This window comes from Acomys russatus, chromosome 19 (genome assembly GCF_903995435.1).
Source record: "Acomys russatus chromosome 19, mAcoRus1.1, whole genome shotgun sequence".
NCBI lineage: Eukaryota > Metazoa > Chordata > Mammalia > Rodentia > Muridae > Acomys > Acomys russatus.
The window spans coordinates 47,870,365-47,892,920 of record NC_067155.1 but is presented as its reverse complement, the minus strand read 5'-3'; the positions used below and the strand labels follow the sequence as shown (position 1 = coordinate 47,892,920).

Genomic DNA, 22,556 nt, shown 5'->3' with positions numbered 1-22,556 from the left:
TCAGGACTGAGAGCATCCTGTTTCCCTGTGATTTGTAGAGGCAGCTCCTCCAGGGGGAGGTAATCAAATAGCAGACAGTAGAGTCCACGTCAGAGTCAGGCCCCACCCCATTCCCCTTACTAGAGGACCCACATGGAGCCCGAGCTGCCCATCGGCTACATCTGTGTAGGGGGCCTAGGTCCAGTCTATGCTTGGTCCTTAGTTGGTGCTTTAGTCTCTGAATGGGGCTCAAATGGATGCCAGCAGCAGAAATTGCCAAAAGAAGCTGTGTAGAAGATCTGTGTGGTCCAGCAAAAAGACAAAATTCTTTCTTCCCCATTCATCACAGCATACTTCCCAAGAGAGCCCAGGTGATCTTAGGAGGCTGGAGTGGGGCACCCTGACCTTCAGATTCTTCTCTATCTGACCTTCCTGCCTTGGGGGATTCTGTGACGTGGCCTATAGAGGCCAAGTCTGCCACTTGTATTCTGTTCCTAACCTCTTGAGGCAGTCATTTTTTTTTTTTTTTTTTTTTTTTTTTGTACCAAAGGCAGTCATGGAAGTGACAATGGCAACAAAATGATGGAGGTGATGGTGCTAATAATGACAGGATGGTAGAGATGGTGAAAATGGTAATGTTGGTGCTGGTGATGATGGTGATGATGGTAATGATAGTGGTGGTGATGGAGATGATGATGATGATGAGGTAACAAATGATAATGATGACAGTGGTGATGGCGATTGTGATAACTGGTGATAATGGTGATAAGGTGATGTTAAAGGAAATTGTGATGGTGCTGGTACTGGAGATGGAGGTGATGAGGGTAATTACGATGGTAGTGATGGTGGGTGTGGGAATGGGGACCATCCATGGTGGTGGTGTCGATGGTGATGGCAGGACCTGAAATTTACTGAGCAATGTGCCAGGCTATATTCCAAGCACTTCCTAGCATCCAATCCCCCTTCTAGACTCAGTGAATAGTAAAGACTATTATTACTATCTCCATCCTGCAGTGGAAAAGAATGAGAACAGATGCAAGTTATGCTGTCACACAGACCATAAAATCTTGAGTTTTGGAAGCTCTCTAAATGAGCCTCTTGGAGCCTTTACTTGGGCACAAAGCATGATGGGAAACTTTCAAGGACTTCAACCAAGCCATCTGCCAGTGAAGCTGGGCATTGTGTTGATCCTACAGTGAGACCTGCTGTGGGAATGCTCACCCAGAGCCACAGTGATGGCCAGGGAGAGGGCTGCCCACTCTTCCGGCTTCAGCTTTTGATATTGTAGGAGCAACGCAACCTCCCATGAGTAGACAACTGGAAGTGAGTCCCAGAGCTCACAGGGACTCTGAGAAACAATCCAATCTCATGCAAGAGAAAACTAACTCAGCAAAGGTCCCTCCATCTCAGGAGACTAGGGCGAGACCAGGCTTTCCCACAGAGCAGAAGGCCAGGGGATGGACCACTCCCATCTGGAATCAGAAAGTAGGGTCTGGAGAGATGGCTCAATGCTTAAGAGCATAGGGTACTCTTTCAGGGGACCTGGGTTCAATTCCTGCCACCCACACCATGACTCACAACCACCTGCAAGTCTAGTTTCAGGGGATCTGATGTCCCCTTCAGGCCTCCACAGGCATGGCACACATGTGGTATGCAGGCTTAAATACAGGCAAAACACTCATACACATAAAATAAAAATAAAACCATAAAGCTGACTGTGGGAAGCATGGCAGTAGCACCGTTGTCTGTCTAAAAATCAACAAACCAGAAGCCTTCTGGCTGGATAACACCCAGTTCCTTTCTGTAAATTCTAGGGCAGTTGTTCGTAACCTTCCTAATGCTGAGACCCTTTAATACAATTCTTCATGCTGTGGTGACCCCCAACTATAAAATTATTTTCATTGCTACCTCATAACTGTAACTTTGCTACTGTTATGAATCACAGTATAAATATCTGATATGCAGGATAAGCTGACATGTGACCCCCAACCGGGTTGCCACCCATGGGTTGAAAACCATTACTCTAGGGGGTGACTGGAATGAAAGAAGGGCATCAGGAGATGAGGCTGGACCCCTCAGCAAACAAGAGTCTTGAGGTCCCTGTGGATGGTAAAGTCACACTCAGTGAGGTCACGTGGTGGCTTCACCAACGAGGACACAGATGGGCACTTCAGAGGAACACAGTGGCCCTTAGTATCCACCAGTCCCCCGGCCCTCAGAAGACAGAAAACATATTTTCAAAAATAAAAGTTTGTCTGTATAGAACATGTACAGAATCTAGTCCGACTGCTGCTGGCAGGGTATTTTCATGGTGTGTGTTAGAATGCCATCTGGGGAGGAGGCCCAGTGCACGGGAGGAGGCACCTAGGCTATGTGCAAACACTGCGTGATCTTCAAAGGGGCTCGAGCATCCTTGAGGTTGAGTGTCAAACCGAACTGTTCTCTGTGGATAATGAGAGGTGACCGAAGAGCATCCATCAGCATGAGAGTCAGCACACAGCTGCCCAGCAGCTCTGCCAAGACGAACACTCAAGGTTCCTAAGTACCAGCCATCTATTGCCGTTAAGACAGGGAGAGACAGAACAGAGAGCAAGCGGCCAGAACGTGTGAGAACCTGGCACATCTCCCAGGGTCCTGGCAAGCCAGTCTTCTGCATGGACCAAGCTGTGCCCACCAAGCACAGCAAATCCACAGACCTTCGTAGAACCCGTCCTCGTCCATGTCCCCATAGACGTAGAGGTACTTTCCAGCTGTGAGAGGCAGCTCAGCTTCCGGGTTCTCGTTGGGTCCATCGAAGGGGTTGTAACTGCAGGAAGAAGCATTTTTTGCATGTTAGTAGCCCTGGCCAGGGTCTGTCGGTATGTGGCTCCTCGCGCCAAACGGTGCCTCAGCTCATGCCAGTCAGAGCCTATGCCTCCTCTCAAGCCAACAGGTGGAAGGTGATTCTGAAGCCACTGGGATCTCTGAGTCTGAAGACAACTTGTCCAGACATCTTGTTCCCGTGTGTCTCTTTCACCTGAACTGCACATTTCCAAATTAATGAGCTAGTCCGAAGAAAGTGAATGTTGTTGCTTTTATTTTTTTTTATGATTTATTCCTTTAGGTGTATGTGTCTGGGTATGTATATGCACACACGTGTGTGCAGTATCTGCCGAAGAGGACACTGGGTCCCCTTGAGCTGGAGTTACAGACAACTGTGAGCCACCTGATGTGGGTGCTTGGAATCGAACCTGGGTCCTCCGGAAGGGTTATCAAGTTCTCTTGACTACTGAGCCATCTCTCTGGCCCAATTCTGCTGCCTTTAAATATGTGTTAACTCACTAATGTAGAACAACATTATACATGGTACTTAACATTATTTTTTTTTGTTTTTGCCTTACATTGCAGCATACTACATTAATACCTCATGAAGTCTGCCATTGCCTTTTTAGTTTAGGTATAGTATTCCACTGCTGAGGTCACCAACTTTATTGACACTTTCTAATGTCACATGTAGACACTGCTTCCAATCCTGGCTAGTGTATATTCAGTGGCCCCAGCAAATGCCCTTAATGACATATCTTTGCACACTTTCACAAAGAAAAAATGTCTAGACACTGCATTTGTTTGATCAACTGTTGGGGGGTTGGTCTGATATATTTTTATGCTAATTAGTAAAAAGCCATCCCACCTGGGCAGGGTGGCTAAGGTGCCAGGGCTTAGGGAGACAGAGAGGAATCCTGGGAAGGAGAAGGAGGAGGAGCAGGAGGAGGAAGAGGAGGAGCAAGAGGAGGAGGGAAGGTAGAAAAGGAAGGCTGACATGGGAGAGGTGGAAGAAAAGCACATGGCCGGCATGGATGGAAGAATTGGCCCAAATGAAGAACATTAGCAAGTATTTTGGATTGTGGATGGGAGGTAGCTTGATAGAAGATACTAGAAGCAGATGGCATGGGATTGGCCATCTTATACCTGCCCCACTATTGGAAGTAGTTTAGAGGATTAATGTCTGCCCTGCCCCAAGTTAAATAAGGCTATTTATAATATAACAAGTGTCTGTGTCTTGATGGATTGCTAGCCAGGCATACTGATAATGCCGAAGTAATAATAATTATAGGCCTGATAATAAACAATTGCTAGGCCCCTATTGATAAATTAAAAACAACTATCAGCTGCATGCCCTGTGGAGTACTTCTAAATTATGATGCCTGGATTTCTGCTAGATTATAGAAGGCGGGGAATGGGAGGTGCTGACGGAGGTTCTGGGCACAGTCTCACTTGGGGTTGTTCTGCTTGTCACCTTTTGTGACCTGCGACACCTAGAGTCTTCCTGAGGCCATGACCGTGGGGCACCTTAGTTCATCTGCTGACCTCAGGAGCTGTGAGGGAGCAAGCTCCTCACTCAGCTTAAGACACTGAATCACAGCAGCTTGGTGTGTGTGTTGGGGGTGGGGGTGACGCTGTGCACTCCCCGCCTCTCACCGGCTTCTTCAGCCCCAGCACTCGGTGTGGAGGTGGGGTGCCACATCCCTACCTGTAGCGGGCGACACACAGGTGCACCTTCCCCGAGCTGCTCTGCTTGGAGTTGTTGGAGTTCCGGTCATTGTCCATCTGTGAGGCAATGATTGTGGTTTTTTCACTTAGTGACACTAAAGGCTGCATGCTCGCCCCTCCCCCCCCCCCACCACAGTGACGGGGACATGGCACCTTCTACAGCGACATCCAGGAAGTCTGCCTGCAGCCTCACTGGGCCCCATCGGGAAAGTGGCCCAATCTGTGAAACTCTCATGAAATGGGAACCGGCCCCACGGACCTTTGCTGGGAATCTAGACTAAACATAGCAGAGACTTGGGTGCCCTCAACCTGTTCTGTAGCCCAAGACATCTGAAAGCCATGCCAAGTCACTTTGTGGAAGGCAGAGGTGGCCACGTCCTCTCCTTCCAGAGGGCTCTTGCTATGGGGGACCATAATTGCTGTCTCTGGTGGCCTTCATTCAGTAAGCCAAGGAGACTCACACACTAGGAGTCCCCTCACTTCACACTTCTCTCCTGATGTCTTGGGGACTGCAGAACTTAAGGACACTTCTCCCAGAGTTCCCTACTGCAATAATCCCAGGGGCACGTGGTCTTTGCTCAGAGGGATAAGAGGGAAACTGAGTAATAGTGTCCCGGGGAAGTCAAGCTCCCCTCTCATTCCTTTTCTCCGTAATGCCCTTTCTGTGTGGAAGGCAGAGTGGTCCTTCATGGTGCCAATCAAGCCATGCCACTCCTTCCTGGGAGCCCTCCAGCACTACCTTGTATGCCATACACAGAGACTAGTGCTGTTCAAGGGACCAAAGCCATACCTACAACCCCGTGCCCCCCCCAAATCTCCTAGCTATACTCAGCTAACCAAGCTCCTGGTGTCTCAGCCATATGGTGACACCAATGGCAAACCCTCCCATCTTCACAGCTTCCCCTTCCCTCCCTCCCCCCCCCCCCGTCCAATCACCAGTCCACACGCCCTGTTCTGCTGGCCTCAGAACCCTCACCAGGACCTGGCTGTCAAGATGCTAACGAGGTGCTGTGTCTCCATACCCCATGGTACCCCAGGGTCTCCTCTGCCTGTACATAGTAGGCCCCACTTCCTAGCACTTAACGATTCACTAAGGATGGGTGCAGAAAATTAATGGGAACAAAGGAGAACTCAGGTGAGTGGGGGAAAAGGAGGCAGGCAGGAAAGAATGGTAGGGGCAGGGCCATAGTCATCTTCCTACAGCCTGGACCCGGCTAGGTGGGACTCACCTCGGACTCAAATCTGCATCTTGGGCTGCTGGATCGCAACAGGAAAGAGGGCTTCACATACGGAGGGCCCAGCTTGTCCCCAGACAGCGGGATATAGTCACCAATCACAGAGTAGTGTCCAGTGGGGCCCTCATGCCCTGGCCGGGAACATGGGAGTGGATGAAGGAAGGAGACAGGCCATCAGATCAGTGGCATGGATGGTACCAGCCATTTGTCTTTCCTGCACTTTCCTCTCTCTGGTGTTCATGGGGGAGCCACATTCATCCTAAGTCCATCCGGTTGGTCCCAGTGCAGCCCTGGTCTGGATCATCATGGGCAACATAGAGGATAGATGTACCGAGGGCTTGATGGTGGCACGTGATATGAGACACAAGAAGGTCCGATCGGAGAGGGTCAGTGTGTCCTGAGCACAGGGTCTTTCACTTATGTTGGCTTGAAACCAAGAAGCTGTGAGTCCCAGTGGCCCCACCCCACCCCACCCCCAGCCTGACACCAGGAATAAGAAAGGACAGGAAAGAACAGAGTGTGCCCACAGAGCTCGGCACTATAATATGGAGAGGCAGAGTCTAGACATTTATGATGTCATCAAGGGCGCCTGAGCTGTACCTGAAGCTACACTGTAGCTCTTCCCCTCTTCAAGTCCTAGTCCTGACTTGTTCAAGTTTCTGGCTAGAAATTATTTGACAGGAGGCTTCTCAGTACCAAAGCAGGCCCCTGCACTCTATCCTCCCAGGGTGTTTCTGAGGCCAGGCCTGGCTGCAGAGAAAAGATAGAGCATACTGACCCAGGATGGCCTTATCTGAACTCTGAAGCCACACTCTTCCATCAGGATCCAAACATGAAGGATGGAGTGACCTTCTCTGGTGCCCTCCAAGCCTTCAGGTCAGTATGCCCCTTGCCTGGGGCATCCAGCCTCTTCCTGAAGATCTCCTCACAGAGTAACAGGAGACCCCCAGGGCCAAATCAGAAAAGGAAAAAGTGACTAGAACCAATGCAGTTAGTGACCCAGCAAATGCCTTCACCACAGATGAAAATCTTGTCACTTCCACCAGCATGGGAGAACGTGGAGTACCTTATACAACAGAAAATAATCCAGGCACCAGAGGATGCACGCCAAACTGGCCCAGTCATATGTGGGACTCAGATGATGTCAGAGTCCTAGAAGCAGAGGAGAACGTGGTGGCCAGCTGAGCAAGGGAGTAGGAAGGCATAGAAGTCTCAGCAGGGAAGTCCTGGGCCTCGGGGTGGATAGGGTCAGGTCCTGGTATGAGACGCTGCATCTATAGTTAACCACACTATATTGCTCCCAAACACAGTCAGGAAGCATATGCTCTGGGACAGTCTAGATTGGTGAACCAACAAGTTTAAACAGCACTAATAAGAAGGGCATGGGGGCGGGGCTGGAGAGATGGCTCAGAGGTTAAGAGCACTGACTACTCTTCCAGAGGTCCTGAGTTCAATTCCCAGCAACCACATGGTGGCTCATAGGCACATATAACGAGATCTGGTGCCCTCTTCTGGTGTGCAGGTGTACTTGCAGGCAGGATACTGTATACTTAATAAGTAAGTAAGTAAATAAATAAATGTTTTTTAAAAAAGAAAAAAAGAAGGGCAGGGGGAACTTACAAACAGCTATGCCACAGAAGATATCGGGTGGGGCGGGGTGCCTCATAGGCCCCTCCCACAGCAGCCATGAATTGTCTATAAACCCTTAAAGAGGGGCAGGGCCTCAGGGGCCTCTTCATGACAGGAAGTTAATGGTGGACCCAATCTTGTGCGGGTCTCCTGTAGATAATTGTAGCTGCTGAAAGTTCAAGAGGGCACCAGCCATGCGAGCAAGGGGGTAACAAACAGTATATAATATGTATAAAATAATAAATAAATAAATAAGGGCACCAGCCACATCATGCCCAAGAAGAGCAGCACACACCTGTGGCTGGTGCCAAACACTTGCATTCCTTCTGAATCAGAACTGAACACATGCCAGGTCGAGGTGCCCTTGTAATTAGCCCCCACAGGAAAGCTTCAGCTCTGCCTCAGATGGCCTCCTAGGATGTTGCCATGCTGAGGGCACAATCTGCATCCTGAGGACAGGAAGCTGCAAATTCTTTGGAGAAGGGGGACAGAAGCTGGCGTGTGTACCTTTCACCATTTGACTATGTTCCCCAGTGGGCACTGAGCCCAACCATTCCATCTAGAATGGCCCCCAGCTTCTTTCCACTGCAAGCACCTGTCTGGGCCAGAGGCCGTCTTGAAGCTTATCTGATCTCTTGCATTTGAGCAGGGCCTCATGGGACTTTGTCATCTAACAGACACCACAGCCTTAGCACCCAGACACATCCTGGGTGCACTGTACTCTGAGCAAACAGAAGGGTATGGGCGTCCCTATTTCCTCTATCTCATTTCTCATAGCAACATCCACTGATATGGTCTGTCAGTCCCTGCAATGTAAGAGCTAGAAGGAAAGATGTAAAAACTGAGGAGTTGGAGGAAAAGACCTCCATTGATGATGGCACAGAGTAATGAGTAATGAGCACTGCTTACTTTTAACAACAACAACAACAACAACAAACACAAGAAGCACTTCTCCATTTTGATAAGAACCAGGAGAGATTGGAAATTATCTTAATACAATTACAAAAAGAAGTCTGGCATTCGGCTCTCCTAATTAACCTAAAGTCAGCAACTTGGCATTTTGATTTTAAGACAAGATCTTGCACTATAGCCAAGGCAGTTCTGGGAGTAGCTGCAACTCTCTGGCAACTGTTTCCCAAATGCTGGATGACAGGGATGAGCCTTTAGTCTGGAGGGAGGGGCTGGGGAATAGCTTAATTGATAGCGTTTGCCAAACCAGCATGAACAATTGAGGCCCATCCCCAGAACCCATGCAAGAAGCTAGACATGTCAGCACACCCCATAATCCCAGCGCTGGAGCCATGGAAACAAGCAGATCGCTGGAGTTCACTTGCCAGCCATCCTAGGCTGACTGGCAACCCCCAGACCAACGATATAGCTACCTCACAAAAGCCAAGTGGATGGTTCCTGAGGACCACGACCAGTGTTTGACCTCTGTCCTCCACACACATGCACTCACGCATGCATGTGCATCTGCACCCGACACAAACATGCCCCCCCCCACAAGCACAGAGAGAATGGGAGTATCTAAGCTACTCTATGAATGAATAAGGACATGAGCAGCCTGGGTTGTCCTCGATCCTGCCGTGTTAGGTCCTCACACCCTCAGCCACAGGCACCCTCCCCTCTTTCAAACATCTGCCACTTACCTTTGTGGATGGAGGTGGCTAGTCCATTCATGTACTGTGGGAAAGGCTTGCCAGGGGCCAAGGGGACATCCAGCAAGGCCACTGAGCTGCTGCCCAGCAGATCAATACTCCCAGTGTGTTGCCGGAACTTCTCCAGGTCCCGGGACAACAGGTTAAACTGCTCACTCTGAACACGGCATTTCTCTTCCAGCTCTCGGACCTTGGACTGCACAACAGAAGCAGGGCAGCGGTCAGCGAGGGGTAGTCATTGGTGCAGATGTGCACCACTGGTGCAGATGTGCACTGGGCATGTGTGCCTTTTAAGAGTGTGTGTGGGTGCACATGCTGTGTGCCTGTGTATGGCAGGGGCTGCTTCCACCTCCACAGAACAGCAGTGTCTGGTAGGCCAGCCTCACAGGCAGCCTGGCTGTTGGCCACCATGGGGAAACCACAGGTGCCAAGAAATCTTGCCATCGCTCAGCTCTGAGCCAAACGTGGATTGTTCCAGGCTCTGCGTGCAGCCTGGGCACTTTGTGGTTGGCATGACTGTTTGATATTTGGAGCGTGAGGCTGAAACAGCTCTGACTAGGGAACAGCCCGGCTGCCAAGCCATCATGCGACACCATCTCAATGGGTGCCCATCCCATGGGCCCGAAGCCCCCTGAAGAACACAGCTTGCAGCGACACCAGGGAATTAATACTTGGTATTGGGTTAGAAGCACCACTGTCACTGGCTGGCACCACCATGGCACTTAGGGAAAGACAAGAAGAACCCTTCAGGAAAACACATGGAAGAGGCAGCCAGCAAGCTCCATCCTTGGGCAGGGCAGGCATGGTTGGTTGCTCCGGAGTGCTGTGTGGCTCTCTCCTAGGACATCAGAGTTTAATCTGCATGCTTTCTGCTGCTTCCCAAGAGCTTGACACTGGCAGAGGAGCCTTGCTGTATGGCAGGCATGTGGGAATGTTAGGGAAAAAAAAATGGCTGTCAGTCAGTCGGCTACCTGGCTTCATCAGGTATCAGGAGTGGACAGCCCCCATCCTCTTCTTCCACCTCCTCTGCTTCCTCCTCTGCCTCTCCTCCTCCTCCTCCATCTCTTTTCATTCCTCCTCTCCTATATCCTCACTCCTCTTGCAGAGCTTCACATCCTTTCCTTCCTCCTCTTCTTCCTCCATCTTCCTTCACCTCTTTTCTTGTACTGTACCTCCTTCTCGTCCCCCTCTTCTGTCCTCCCCCTCCTCCCCCACCTCTTCCCCCATCCTTTCCCACCTCCTCCCCCTCCTTTTCCTTTTCCTCTTCCTCCCCCTCCTATTCTACCTCCTCTCCCTCGTCCTCATGCCATAAGCATTAAGTCTCTCGGCCCTTTCATCCAGAACAGAGCACTATTTATGTCTGAGATCACGGGTTTCTAAAAATAACCGCAATGGATCCCAAGCCTGTAATTAATTTCTTCAATTCATTAAAAAAAAAAAAAAAACCACCAGGGTTTCTCTTTTTAAAAGCTGAATGAGGTTGGCTAAGATATCAGTCTTCTCTGAGGAACCAAACCTCTGGGCTCTGTGGCACCTGTAGGCCATGGAGAGCAGGCGGCGGGGGTGGCGGTGGGGGTGGGGACAGGGATCCAGGATCGAGGACAAGTGTGACTCCAAGAACAGAAGCCACGTGTGAGATGGTGACATCAGGACCCTGGGGTCTTAGCAGCTCCACTCAGCCTTAAGGCATCCAAGTATCCTACATGATGCGTAGGGTCACCGGAGGGACCGGCATCAAATGTCCCCGAGAGGGGAAGCTGTCAGATCCATCTGAGTTACCAAACTGGGCCACGAGGACCTGCAGAGGCCAGTGAACGTCCTGGGTGTGAGGATGCTCGGGAGACAGCAATTGAATCATCCCACGCTCCGAGAAGCATCACACACACACAACCAGCCCTAGCTAAGGAGAGGCAGAAGGACTGTTGGTCCACACCACAAAATGTCAATGTTATGGATTACCTAACAGGTCAGTGCTTGTCAGGTTGGGGGAGGGCATGCCTATTCAGAGGCAACATTAACAGGTGTCCTCAGGTGGCAGAAGCTTATATATATATATATATATATATATATATATATATATATATATATATATATATATATATATATATATATCTGTAAGTTATGCAAGTCCATAGTGGCAAAAAACTATGCAATGAAAGAACCAAATGGGTGGTGAGGTCCAAGGACTGACTGACTGACTGGCACTGCTCCAGCCTCAGGTCCTGGACTTGCTCCCTTCTGACAGTGTAAAATGTTGTTGCTGGGGAACCAGGGGAGGGTACGGCTTGTAGAATCATCCCTGCTGCTTTTTAAAGTTCTCATGAGTCCAAAATTATTACTGAATTAAAAGGTCGATACAGGTGTTGTGCAGACGTGACAGAAGCTGTGACTGCATACATAAGCGATTGATTTGCTACACCAAGGCTAGGGGTGGTTGGTAAGCACCGACTTGGGTTCCGCATCCAAGGAGCATGAACTGCTCAGACCATCGGGTCTGGCCTGCCTCTCCAGAGCCAAGGGGACTGGTTTGTGTGCCAGGGTTATAGCCATACTTTTTCCTAAGTGTGAGGAATGGGAAACTATAGCATTGGTTAGTAAAATTGGAATTATATGAACATGGGGCTGAGAAAAAAAAAATGGTCCAGTGGTTAAAAGCACTGGCTGCTCTTTCTTCCAGAGGACCCAGGTTCAGTTCCCAGTACCTGCATGGAAACTCACAACTGTTTATAAATTGAGTTCCAGTCACTGCAGCGCCCTCTTCTGGCCTATGTGGGCACTGCATGCCCATGGTGCACATGTACACAGGCAAGACACCCATACATAAATATAAAATAAAATAATTATATTATTTGAACATAGAGTTGGTTCACATATCTGAGCACTGTTCCCTACATGAACAACTAAGGCACAGGTTAATAAAAACTTGCTCTTCTAGAGACAGCGGCCAATGATAGGATTTTAAAAATATTCTTGTATCTAGATATTTCTCAGAAGATCCAGTTGCCTGGGGGTGTGCTTGGCTTGCAGCTTTCCCTTCCATAAGTGTGTGGGGAGCTGATGGGGGAAATATGTATGTTCCAAAGTCCCCTCTTGGACTTGTGTCAGCAACTGTTTGCTTTGTAAAATATAACCACAAGGGGGCGCTACAGTGGACCTGGCTTTGCAGGGAGGGTAGGTGTGACCCACACTGGACTTAAAGGTCTTGGAAAAGGTTTTCTAGGTCGGGGAAGAGAGTCCACACAGAAAATCTGCCCTATCACCACCATCTTTCTTCCCAAGCCCCTGACTGGTGTCTCCTCCGACATCAGAGAAAACAGCTTTGAGGGGCAGGATGCTAACTCGGGCCTCAGCAGCTTCCAGCAGTAAGGGGGGGGGGGGCCCACAGAAGCCTCAAGTCCCCAGGTGGAGCCTCTGTGAGTTTAGCCCCAGCTTTCTCTAGCTGCAGCTGCTGTGTGTCTGGGCCACTTGCTGGTTAGACACTCTGATAGCTTGTAAGTCACCCACTTCCAGGACATTCTAAAAGGAGCAGCAGCACCTTGTTTGGCTCCTGGCTACTGCTTTGATACTGTGTTTATCTCCGTTTATCTGGAGCTCTGTGGCGTTCCTCTCCGTTGCACGGTGGGAACCTCGCCTGGGTGTGTCCACTCATCCTCACGGACACGCCCACCCGCTCTCTTCAGCGCAGGTCCAGCCCAAGCCTCTCAGAGCGCCACCACCTGCAGGCGGGGAAGGAGGGGCCTGCGCTGTGACCACGACCATGGCTGTGGCAGATGGCAAAGCGTTCTATAATTGGAATAAGTGCGGCAGCTTGCAAACGCAGGCGGAGCATTTAAAAGCCAGAGGCAAATATCCGAAGACGTGACTGCCGGCTTCCCTGCCGCCTCCGCAGGCATTTCTCTCAGAGGTGTGGGGCTGCATGCTGGGCTAGGGTCCAAGCTAAGGTGGCTTTGAAGGTAAAGAGTATTCCTCCAGTTATAGACAACGGGACATGCAGAGATCGCCTGCAGAGTTGCCTACAAGCACATGGAGCCCCATACATCCATCGTTGTTGCCATAGGAACAGACCTCTGTGGAAATGGCCCCCTCCTCAAGGCCCAGACCCCTTGTTTTCATCCCAGCATTACCCACAAACACTGCCATACATCTTCCTGGCTGCAACTTTCCTCAGTGCCAGAGAGGTGATGTCATCAGGCACACCCATCCTTTCCACCAGGAAGAAATGAGCATGCAGGCTAAGGGCTCCCTTGCAACTCAGCAAGACAGCTGACCCTACCTCACCTGCTGTGGGGAGACGGACACAGCTGTCTGTGTGCTGGGGACTCTGCCTCGTGCTCTCGGGGGGTCCTTACCTGAGAGTGAACTGTGGGAACGGTCCCCATGTTTCTGATCAACTCCTGAAACTGGCATCCTCTCAGGTGTCCTCTACAGCAACCTCCCTGCCCCACGTTCTGCCTATGCACCCTCTGGGAATCATTTCTGCAAATGTTTACAGGGCTGACGAGTGTGCAGAAGGCATGCATGTGCAGCACGCGCTCCAACACAGCCTCCTGCTGATGCCACGAAGATGCAGGCTGCTGGTGCCATGGGGACGGATGCAGGCTGCTCTTCCCAGGGTGTTCAAACATACTTCAAAGATACCCAGCCTTAGATGATGTCCTGGTAACTAGTGTGGTGGACTCAGTCTCCCTGCCTCTCCACAGGGCTAGATTAAGGGTCCAGGATGGGTGACAGGGGGCAGGAGTTTTCAGTTATGATGTCTGAATGTGCACTGGTCCAGATTTCACACATCCCTCTTTCCCATCAGCTAGCCTGATGCCACTTCCTACATGTGGCTCAGCCCCCATCCACATGGGACCCTGCAGGGCTGCATAAGGGCAGAGCTCCACCTGAGCCCTTCCTGCCTAGGGGTCGGTATTTGTGACAAGCTCTCAGAAATGCCATGATGGCCAATAACGCCCTCGAGAGGCCTTTGTCTAGCTACTGCTTTCTGACTTCAGTATCAGACCCTGGTCTGAACCAGGAGCCACACTGGGGGAAGTTGGAAAGAGCGAGCAGAGTGCTCTGTCCCCTGTGGAAGGAGCTTGCCGTTGGCTCTGGATGGATAGGATAGGAGGGTGAGCATACAGGGGCCAGGGTAAATTCTGATGACCCATAATGAAATTCTAGGCACACTACCAGGCCCTCCCAACTGTGAGCCAGGTCCCCACGGAGCATCGGCCCCCGGCCTCTTGCCCATAGTCATCTGAATTCACAGCATCGGCTGGAAACAGGAAGATGTGCACACAGGGCCAGCTCAGCACTCCAAGAAAGGGTTTTTGTGTTCCTATGCCCACTCCTCGGCTGGCACCAGGCTGAGGAGTTATGGTCCGCACCCATACCAGGCACCTGTGGGGTTTTAGACCCTCAAGGTGCTTTGTAGGAGGAGGAGAGTAGGAGGATGAGCAGACCCAGGGCTCAGAGCTGCTCATGGAAGGAAAGTATCACAGAGCACATGCGCAAATGGGAGAGCCACACCGAATACCTGCATGCAGTCCAGGGTGTTCTGGGTGGAGAGCCAGACAAGACAATTACAGAAAGATGGTGTAAATGAAGTGGACAGTGCCCAGCATAGCCCACGGCCCAACGGTGGCCTGCCCCAGCTCCTGAACAAAGGCATGTCGTTAGCGTGAGCTCAAAGCACAGGCTACGAGCAGTGCTGTCAACAGGTGCAGTGACAACTCAGGAGGAGATGAAATGACACAGGGTGACCAAGTCTGTAAGCTTCAGGGCAGCTAAAGAAAGGGACTCATTGACAGCCCAGGGGAGGCCAGACTAAACTGTTCCCCCTGGAAGATAGGTGTGTCTCTGGAGGTGGCCTGTTCCAGTCTCCCAAGATGTCTTATTTTTCTGTCATCCAACACACACTCACATCCCCTTCTGATCTAACTAATGGGAATTTTCTAAATATCAAAATGTTAATACAATGACCACAGAACCTTTCCTATGGAAGAAGTAGGTTCTGGAGGGTGACAAAAGAGGTACACACACTCTGTGTTCAGCAGCAGCCGCTCCCTTTGGGAAGGGGTCATCTTGGAATTACCTGGAAAGCTCACACAGTCAGCCCAATATACCACTACCCGACTCATGGTGTGACCTCTAGCTAAGTGCTCACTACGCATGAGGAGTGAAAGGCCCCTAAGAACACGGAGTGCTCAACGCCCCGCCCCCGCACCTATCTACCATTCTCTAAGAAGGCCCAACATAAGACCAAAGCCACAGACCAGGAGTGGACAAGCCCACTGTGCCACCCGATAATGGAACCTGGTGGCTGTTCTGCTTCCAGACTCTCAGGACCACTGAGGAGGGTCTCCATGGGGCTGACATGGCCACTTCCACAGGGACAATGATCCTAGAAGTGGCTGGTTTGGTACTAACCACTTTGGCTCTTAGACCAGTGGCTCTCAGCCCATGGGTCGCGACCCCCTTTTGAGGGTCAGATACCCTGCATTATTGATTTGTAACAGTAGAAAAATTACAGTTATGGAGTAGCAACAAAAATAATTTTACGGTTGGTGGGGGTCATCACAACATGAAGAATTGTATTAAATGGTCACAGCATTAGGAAGTTTGAGAACTGTGGTCCTAGACCCCCTTTCTCTGACCCTGTGATTGTCCCCCAGAAGGAGCACAAAGCTTCAGTAATGTCAGAGGATAGAGCCCCCCAAGGAACAACCCAACACTGATTCTAGAAGAAACCCTCCTCCTGTCCCAACGAAATCAGCTCCGGCCCAGGCTATGTGGTTGGGGAAAAAAATGATTCACTTCTCTGTGCTGTTTGCTCAGTGGTAAGGATTGAAATGGCAATAAAGCCTATGAGAAAGCATGCCTGTGAAGACAATGTGAGTGAGAGTGTGTGCTATGGCCACACGGAGTTCCTGACATATAGTGGGTACCGTTTATTTTCCAGCAACCGTGGGGTCCTCCCAGCCTCACCCACCCACCTGTGCTCACCTCTAACAGCTGCACGGCACCTTCGTGCTCTCTCTTAGCTTCAACCTGAGCCTGTTCGTGGTGGAGAAAAAAAAAAAGAGAGAGAGAGAGAGAGCATTTAGGCAGGGGAAGAGGGAATCTGCAAGACCAGGGTGTACCCGCGGGTCCCGATTTCTCAGTATGCGGGTAAAATTCTGCATGCCTTCCCCTGAGCGGCACCAGGTGGCAAGGATTCAGTGGTGCCCGATGATCTTTGGGAAGCCAGGCAGACAAAGTATGGACTCCTAAGAAGGGCAGGTAGGCATGAGGGATGGCAGCTCTGACCCTGTGGCTGGGAAGGGACTCGGTGGGTTTGAGCCAGAGCAGTGAGATCTCCATGCTAAGTCTTCTCATCCATCTTCCTGCCTGGGAAACGTGGCAGTATCCTGCATAAGTTCCAGGGCCTGAAGGAGGTGCTGTGGTGAACCCATACTTCCATGCTGAGGCAGGAACCCGCCCCTTCCCCCAAAGCTAGGGTCCCACCACACAGAAGATGAGCCACAAGTTTTGCTGAGGAAATTTCAAACGAGAGGCCCTGTCTGGCAAAGGGCAGTTCACACACACAAAAAAATTAAAATGCAATCTCTTTGTTTCCTGTAGGCTCAATTTTCATATCAATTATATTTTTATTATGAATTTATTAAGCAAGCCTACCTCCTTAACAACCCGACTCACCCAAACAAATCAGAAAAGGAGATTAAGATACACTACAATGAAACCTTAAGGATATCAGTCCCTGGCGTGGTCAGTAGGATTTCAGCAGACCAGCAATTCCATCAAAGTTACTGCTGGAACCGGGAGCAGCAGCTGGAACCTGAAGCCTCAGCTGGAGTCCAAAGCCTTGAGACTTTCCCTGGAGCAGTTCTCTTTAGGAGCCTCTTGAAACGTAGCGACGAACAGCCAATACCCAAGTCCCAACCAAAAGCCTCCTCTCCTGTTTTGGGTATATATATATACTCTCAGTCTGTTCAAGGGTGTTTTTCACCAAGCTCCCCCATGAAGTAGTTCAACTTCTATGTGGAAAAACATCTTCTTTTCTCACATCTAAGTGGTAAACATCCTGCCCTCTTCTCTGTCCTACACTTGGGATCAAAACAGAAACAGTTTTATCTCCCCTTCAGTTTCCTGCCCCCACTTCTCCTCAGGCCCCAGCATAGTGACAGTCGGCGTCATAGTGTCTTGACAGCCTTTTCACCTGAGAACAGTGCCTGGATGCTTGTTGCTGAAGAGATTAAATAAAATCCCAGACTTTCTCCAATTAGTTTAGTTGATGACCAGCCAGGAGCCCCTGCTAGAGGATGCTGGGAAAATAGGAGGGCCCTGTCCTTTTGGACTTGAGAGGAGAAGTTGGAGCAACTGCAGCCATCTTAACACCATGAGGGGAAAGGCTGGAGCAGCCATGGGGCTTCACATGAAAACCAAAGATGAAGCTGCCCCAGAAGAAGGCAGAGGAAACCAAATTACGGTGGCAATTTGGGATTCAGCCAGCTAAGGTCCTGGACCTAACTACACCGAAAGTCACACTGTAGCAATATAGGCAGGCAAACTTTCCCATTTGGTTTTCTGTTTGGAGAAAACAGGATAAATACCATCACCCACTGGTTAGAATACGGTGCTCCCCACCCAAGGGACATATCCTGAGGCTCAGGAGCAGTCTGAGGTTACATCATGGGATGGCTCCTGGCTTACCAAGCTGGGTGTGCGACCAAGCTGGCCTCATCAGTGGCTCTAAGCATTCTTCAGTTTCATTTAGATTTTTGTTTGGGACAAGATTTCATGCACGTAGGCCAAGATGAACTTGCAATCTTCCTGCTTCTATCTCCTCTGTGTTAGGGTGACAGGCACATGCTGTCACAACAAGCATACGCCATACCGAGGGTTGACCCAGGGCCTCGTGTGTGCTAGGCAAGTGCTGTGCCAACTGAGCCACACCCCCAGCGCCCCATTCTTTAGCTTGTGAATAGGTTTGCTTCCTGGCACTCCAGTCTCCTGCCTCATCACCTGGCCTAATTAAGAAGCCATGTGGCCCGCTGGGCTCTCACACCGGGGTTTCCATTTCCGGAGAGTCGCGGGTGAGAAGTGAACATTACCTCATCTCTTCCACTGTGAGATGGTGTGTGGGCAGGGCCGAGGCAAGAACTCAGCCCCATAGCACGGGCTCAATGGAAAATAAGCCCAAGATCTCCACAAAGCCCATTCACGATGCGTCTCATTCTCACAGATTCCCAAAGAGGGTATAAGAGCCAGGCAAGCCGCTAGAACCCGGCCCGCTAATCACACGGTTATTGAATTCAGCTCATGCATTGACACTTGAAATGGTTCCTTTCAAAACAAAACAGCAACAATGACAGAAGAAATAACAAAACGGAGGACAGGGGGGTGGGGAAAAACAGCCAGGGAAAAGAGAGATTTTTATAAATATCTCTGTCATGGAGTCAAAGACAGTTTTCAACTGTCAGGATTCAATCAACAAAGCACTCAGGCAGGCCGGGGAGGCCGGGCCAACTTGGCAGGAGCGACTCCATCTCTGCCTCTGGATGCCGATCAAGAGTTCATTTTCATAGGCTACTTCCAAGCTGGGCCATTTGGGCGATTGGAATAGATTGTTAAATTTAACACTCCATATTGGCAGCTCCGGAATCTCAAAACAACAACAACAAAAATCTCAGCAGTAGCTCAAGCGAGGCTCATTTTTGGGGCTGCCAACACGGGGGTAGGGTGGAGGGTGTGACCTTCCTGGAGACAGGATGCCTGCAGACGGAGAAGCATGGAGGAAGAGTTATGGCTCCCACAGTGCTCCCCAGAATGGAAGGGGGGGCCTATTGTTTGCAGGGTCAGTTGTCCGGGAGGGAGGGACAATCCACAGCTTCAGTGATAGATTCAAGACAAACATGCACACAGAAGAGATGTGAGCCATAGGCATAAGACACTCGGCCCAGGAGCCATCCTGTGCCAGGAAGATTGGCGTGGGATGGAGCTAAGCAGACTATTTTTTTTTTTTTTTTTTTTTTGCTGTTATTGAAATTAGTTTAAATGAGACTCTTGTAAACTATTAGAGCTGCAGGGCTTCAGACAGAAGCCCTGAATTGATGCTCATCAGGGCTGAGATGTTGACAAGCACATCTCCACATCCTGGGGGGCACGTCTAGGAAAATCTAAGAGTGGTGCCAAAGCTCCAGGCGCTCTTCTCAGCAGCAGGGCACCTGCCTAGCATGTACAAGGCCCTGGCTTCCATCTCCAGTAACACAAACAATAGCAGGTCCCATGCTATCCTGAGTCCACATGTAGTACTGGCCTGTGCCCCACTCTCCACATAAAACAACAAAACCTAGACTCCCACCGCAAGTGCAGAAACCAGCAAAGAATATGCCACGCAGCGCATGCCAGCTGGCTCCTCTGTGCCTCCAACTTCAGACACAGACCTAGGGTTGAAAACTGTGACTCCATACCACAAGGCCCCATATGGCCAAACCTTTGCTCATGTGATAAATTGTGGTGGGGTGAGGGCACGGGCTGCCTGAGACTCTGAAAATTCGCACCCACAAAATTGGTATTCTAAGGTCACAGAAAGGCCCTGAAGAGGTCATCATGGCATCAGGTTCGCATTGCAGGACCTCTAGTCCATTTGCAACCTCAGACTCCTTGGTCGTAGCTGTAGAAAAGGAGGGTATCCATACCCCAGGTGCCAGGAGGGCTGACCGCCATGGTCATAAGTCACTTGGCAAGCGATACAAGGGTGGGAGTGTGTAACAGCAAGAACTGGCCATCTCTAGCTCACGGAGGCACTGTGGCGAGGGCTGCGTGGGGGACAGCATCTTACCTGCTCTCCGTGCCAACCTAGCTCCCCAACCCTGGAGTTGACCCAGTGAGCACAGAGCACCTGCTACAAGATGACCTGCCCTGGAACCTCATTGTTCATCTCATGGTCCAACCAACAAGTAGACACATCTTGATACTGTTCAGCGTGGACCTTTTGTCCCATGCTGGGGCTGAGAGTGTGGCTTTGTTGGAAACAAACTCGTACAGTGTGACAGTTAGGCGATGTGAAAGGCCTGGGGACCACTGAGAAACCCCGAGGTGGGTTTTGATTCCCTTTGAGGTGTAGGACATCACAGAGGGCTTGTGTGTTTTCTCATGTACTTCTCCGTCTACCTCCATCCTGAGATGCCAAAGGCTGGGGCTCCTTGACCACCTTCCCTCCCTCTATGAACTGGCTCAGGAGGCAGTGATCAGCAAGGGCAGGGCTCAGACTCTCCCATCCAGAGAGGACCAAGTGGACCGTGAGCTCAGGGAAGAATTCACAGGCTCTTTCCATCCCCCACCCTCCTTAATGAATGCCTTTTTGTTGTTGTCATTTCTAAGAAATTAGAGAATTGGCATTTGATTTTATCCAGTTTCTCTCTTCCTCTGTCCCCATGGATGAGGAAGCATCCATGTGTCCAGAATAAAGATCATGATGAAGGGACAAAGAGATCAAGGGAAATTGGATGCTGGACAAAAGAGAGAAGATGAGCGAACGGGTGGAGCTAGCTCCTTCTCAGATCAGATACGTGCTCACTCAATATGACCCCAGGCTCCCAGGGAGCCATCTGCAGAGTAGTCATATCCTGTCACCCTTATTAGACATTATTCGTAATTCTGCAGACTCCTTATCTGTCTCAGAGGGACCCGGTCTGGGGATGTGGCGTGGCTTGCAAGTTGTAACAAATAGATGAGAACAGCACCCTGCCCCTCCCAGCCCTGGGGAGGAAGATAAGAATAATATCCTGACAAGATATTGTTTCTCTGTATGCTGGCCAACTTTTTGTGACAGGCAGTAGGGTCGTGACGGTCCCCATGCACCGTGGCTTAATGAGATCGCTACTTAATACCAAGTCGCAGGCGTTGACCAGAAAAAGGGGGCGGGAGTGGCTTTCGAAAGTCAGCTACCTGTTGCCTCTGGCTGATAAACTATGCTGTGGAAAAGCAGACAGATTTTTATCACCACCGAGGCTGGTCAAGCAACTGAGTGTCCCTGTTCTCTGTGAGGTCAAAAAATCCATGATACCTGCTACCCATCCTGGCGAGTACTGAGCCAGGGACTCAGCCCCCCATAGCCCATGCCCACAGCCTAGCCTCCAGTCCCATAGAAGCTCAGGTGCGGGGTTGCCGTCATACCTCTGGCACCTTGGTGGGTAAGCTCCGCCTGCAGGGACCCAGTTAAGAGAATGAGTGGCCAAAAAGATGGGGACACTAGGCTTCAGGCAGGAGAGGAGAGAGCTGAGAGCCAGTCAGTCTCAGGTATTCATATACTAATTCTTCGGTGCCCCTCCCTCCCAGATCCTGTTATTGCCATAGGGACCCTTCCTACCTGGGAAAGAGACAGGATAACAAAGCAAGCATGGGTTGAGGTAGGGGTGCACTCCCTCAGCCCCACCCATCGCAGTGTGGCGGAAGGCATACCCTGAGTCATATGGCTCTATTTCCCTCCTTCCTGACTCTGTCTCTCTGTCTCTGTCTCTGTCTCTCTTTCTCTCTCTCTCTCTCTCCCTTCTTCCTTCTCTCCTTCCTTCCCTCTCTAACAATGAAATCTTGCCATAAATACAGATAGGTCTATCACTTAATAGCACGCATAAAGAACATCCACCAGCAGCTAGGAACCCAAATCCTTCCATTCAACAATGTCATAACAGGTCATGACAAGAATGTGCCAAACTCACGCAGCCAGAGCACAGGTTCCCATCCCCCCGCCCACCATCCCTCATCGCACGCACGCCTCAGCAATGGCCTGGCCTTTGCCTTGTCCCAGGCTGGCGTGAAATCAGTGAGGCAGCCTGCTTCCCCAAAGATGAAGCAAGACACACCCCTTGCAGAAACTGCTCCCACACGCTCTTCCTGCCATGGCCCAGCATCCGATGGGACAGCTTGGCAAGGCTTGTTGTGTGTTACAAGACAAAGCCTGGAGTAGGGCCTAAGGGAAGCCAGGGCCCAGAGTATAATAAAAGCCCACAAAGGGGGCTTTGCAGTCCCTAAGACTCAGCCTAGTGCCTAGTTACAATCACCTCCCCAGGTCCAGAAGGCATGCACACATATATTCATAAATATACTTCACCCGCACACACACACACACACCGCGCTCTCCCGGGCTCACCTGCTGCAGAAGTTGGATCTCTTGCTGCTTGGCATTGAGGATAGCCAGGGCTTGCTCATGCTCCAACTCCAGCTGTTGCCGCCGTTCAGCAGCCTCTCGCATATGCTGTGGGGACAGGGAGGCCCCTGAGTACCATTGCCCACCAGCATGCACTGCAGTAAAGCACGCTTTCTCTGCTCCCCCACCCCTACCCCCCAGGAGCGGCACGACACACCCGCCTCCTCTCCCAGGCTTCTTCACAGGGAAGCAGAGAGATTGGGAAACCCTGGTCCCCAGGCACCCTCCCCTGCTTTGGCTGTCTATATTCACAGCCCAGGAGAGCTGGCAGAGCGGCGGCTCAGGCAGAGGGAACCTCCTCTTCCCCCGGGTGTGGCGTGGGAAGGTGCT

General features: G+C 50.7%; 1 protein-coding gene across 3 annotated transcripts in view; it reads right to left on the bottom strand.

Moving 5' to 3' along the window:
• Rimbp2 (RIMS binding protein 2) overlaps positions 1-22,350 on the bottom strand; it is a 61,444-nt gene extending 39,094 nt beyond the window's left edge. For all 3 annotated transcript variants that reach the window (XM_051161415.1, XM_051161416.1, XM_051161417.1), the window contains exons 1-6: positions 22,170-22,350; positions 16,022-16,072; positions 9,023-9,227; positions 5,739-5,875; positions 4,490-4,566; positions 2,676-2,785 (exon numbers count right to left, since the gene is read on the bottom strand). In XM_051161415.1, the coding sequence (XP_051017372.1) occupies positions 2,676-2,785; positions 4,490-4,566; positions 5,739-5,875; positions 9,023-9,227; positions 16,022-16,072; positions 22,170-22,271 (682 nt within the window). In that variant the 5' untranslated portion in view covers positions 22,272-22,350. The remainder of the gene's footprint in view (positions 1-2,675; positions 2,786-4,489; positions 4,567-5,738; positions 5,876-9,022; positions 9,228-16,021; positions 16,073-22,169) is intronic.
• Between the last annotated feature and the right edge of the window lie 206 nt (positions 22,351-22,556).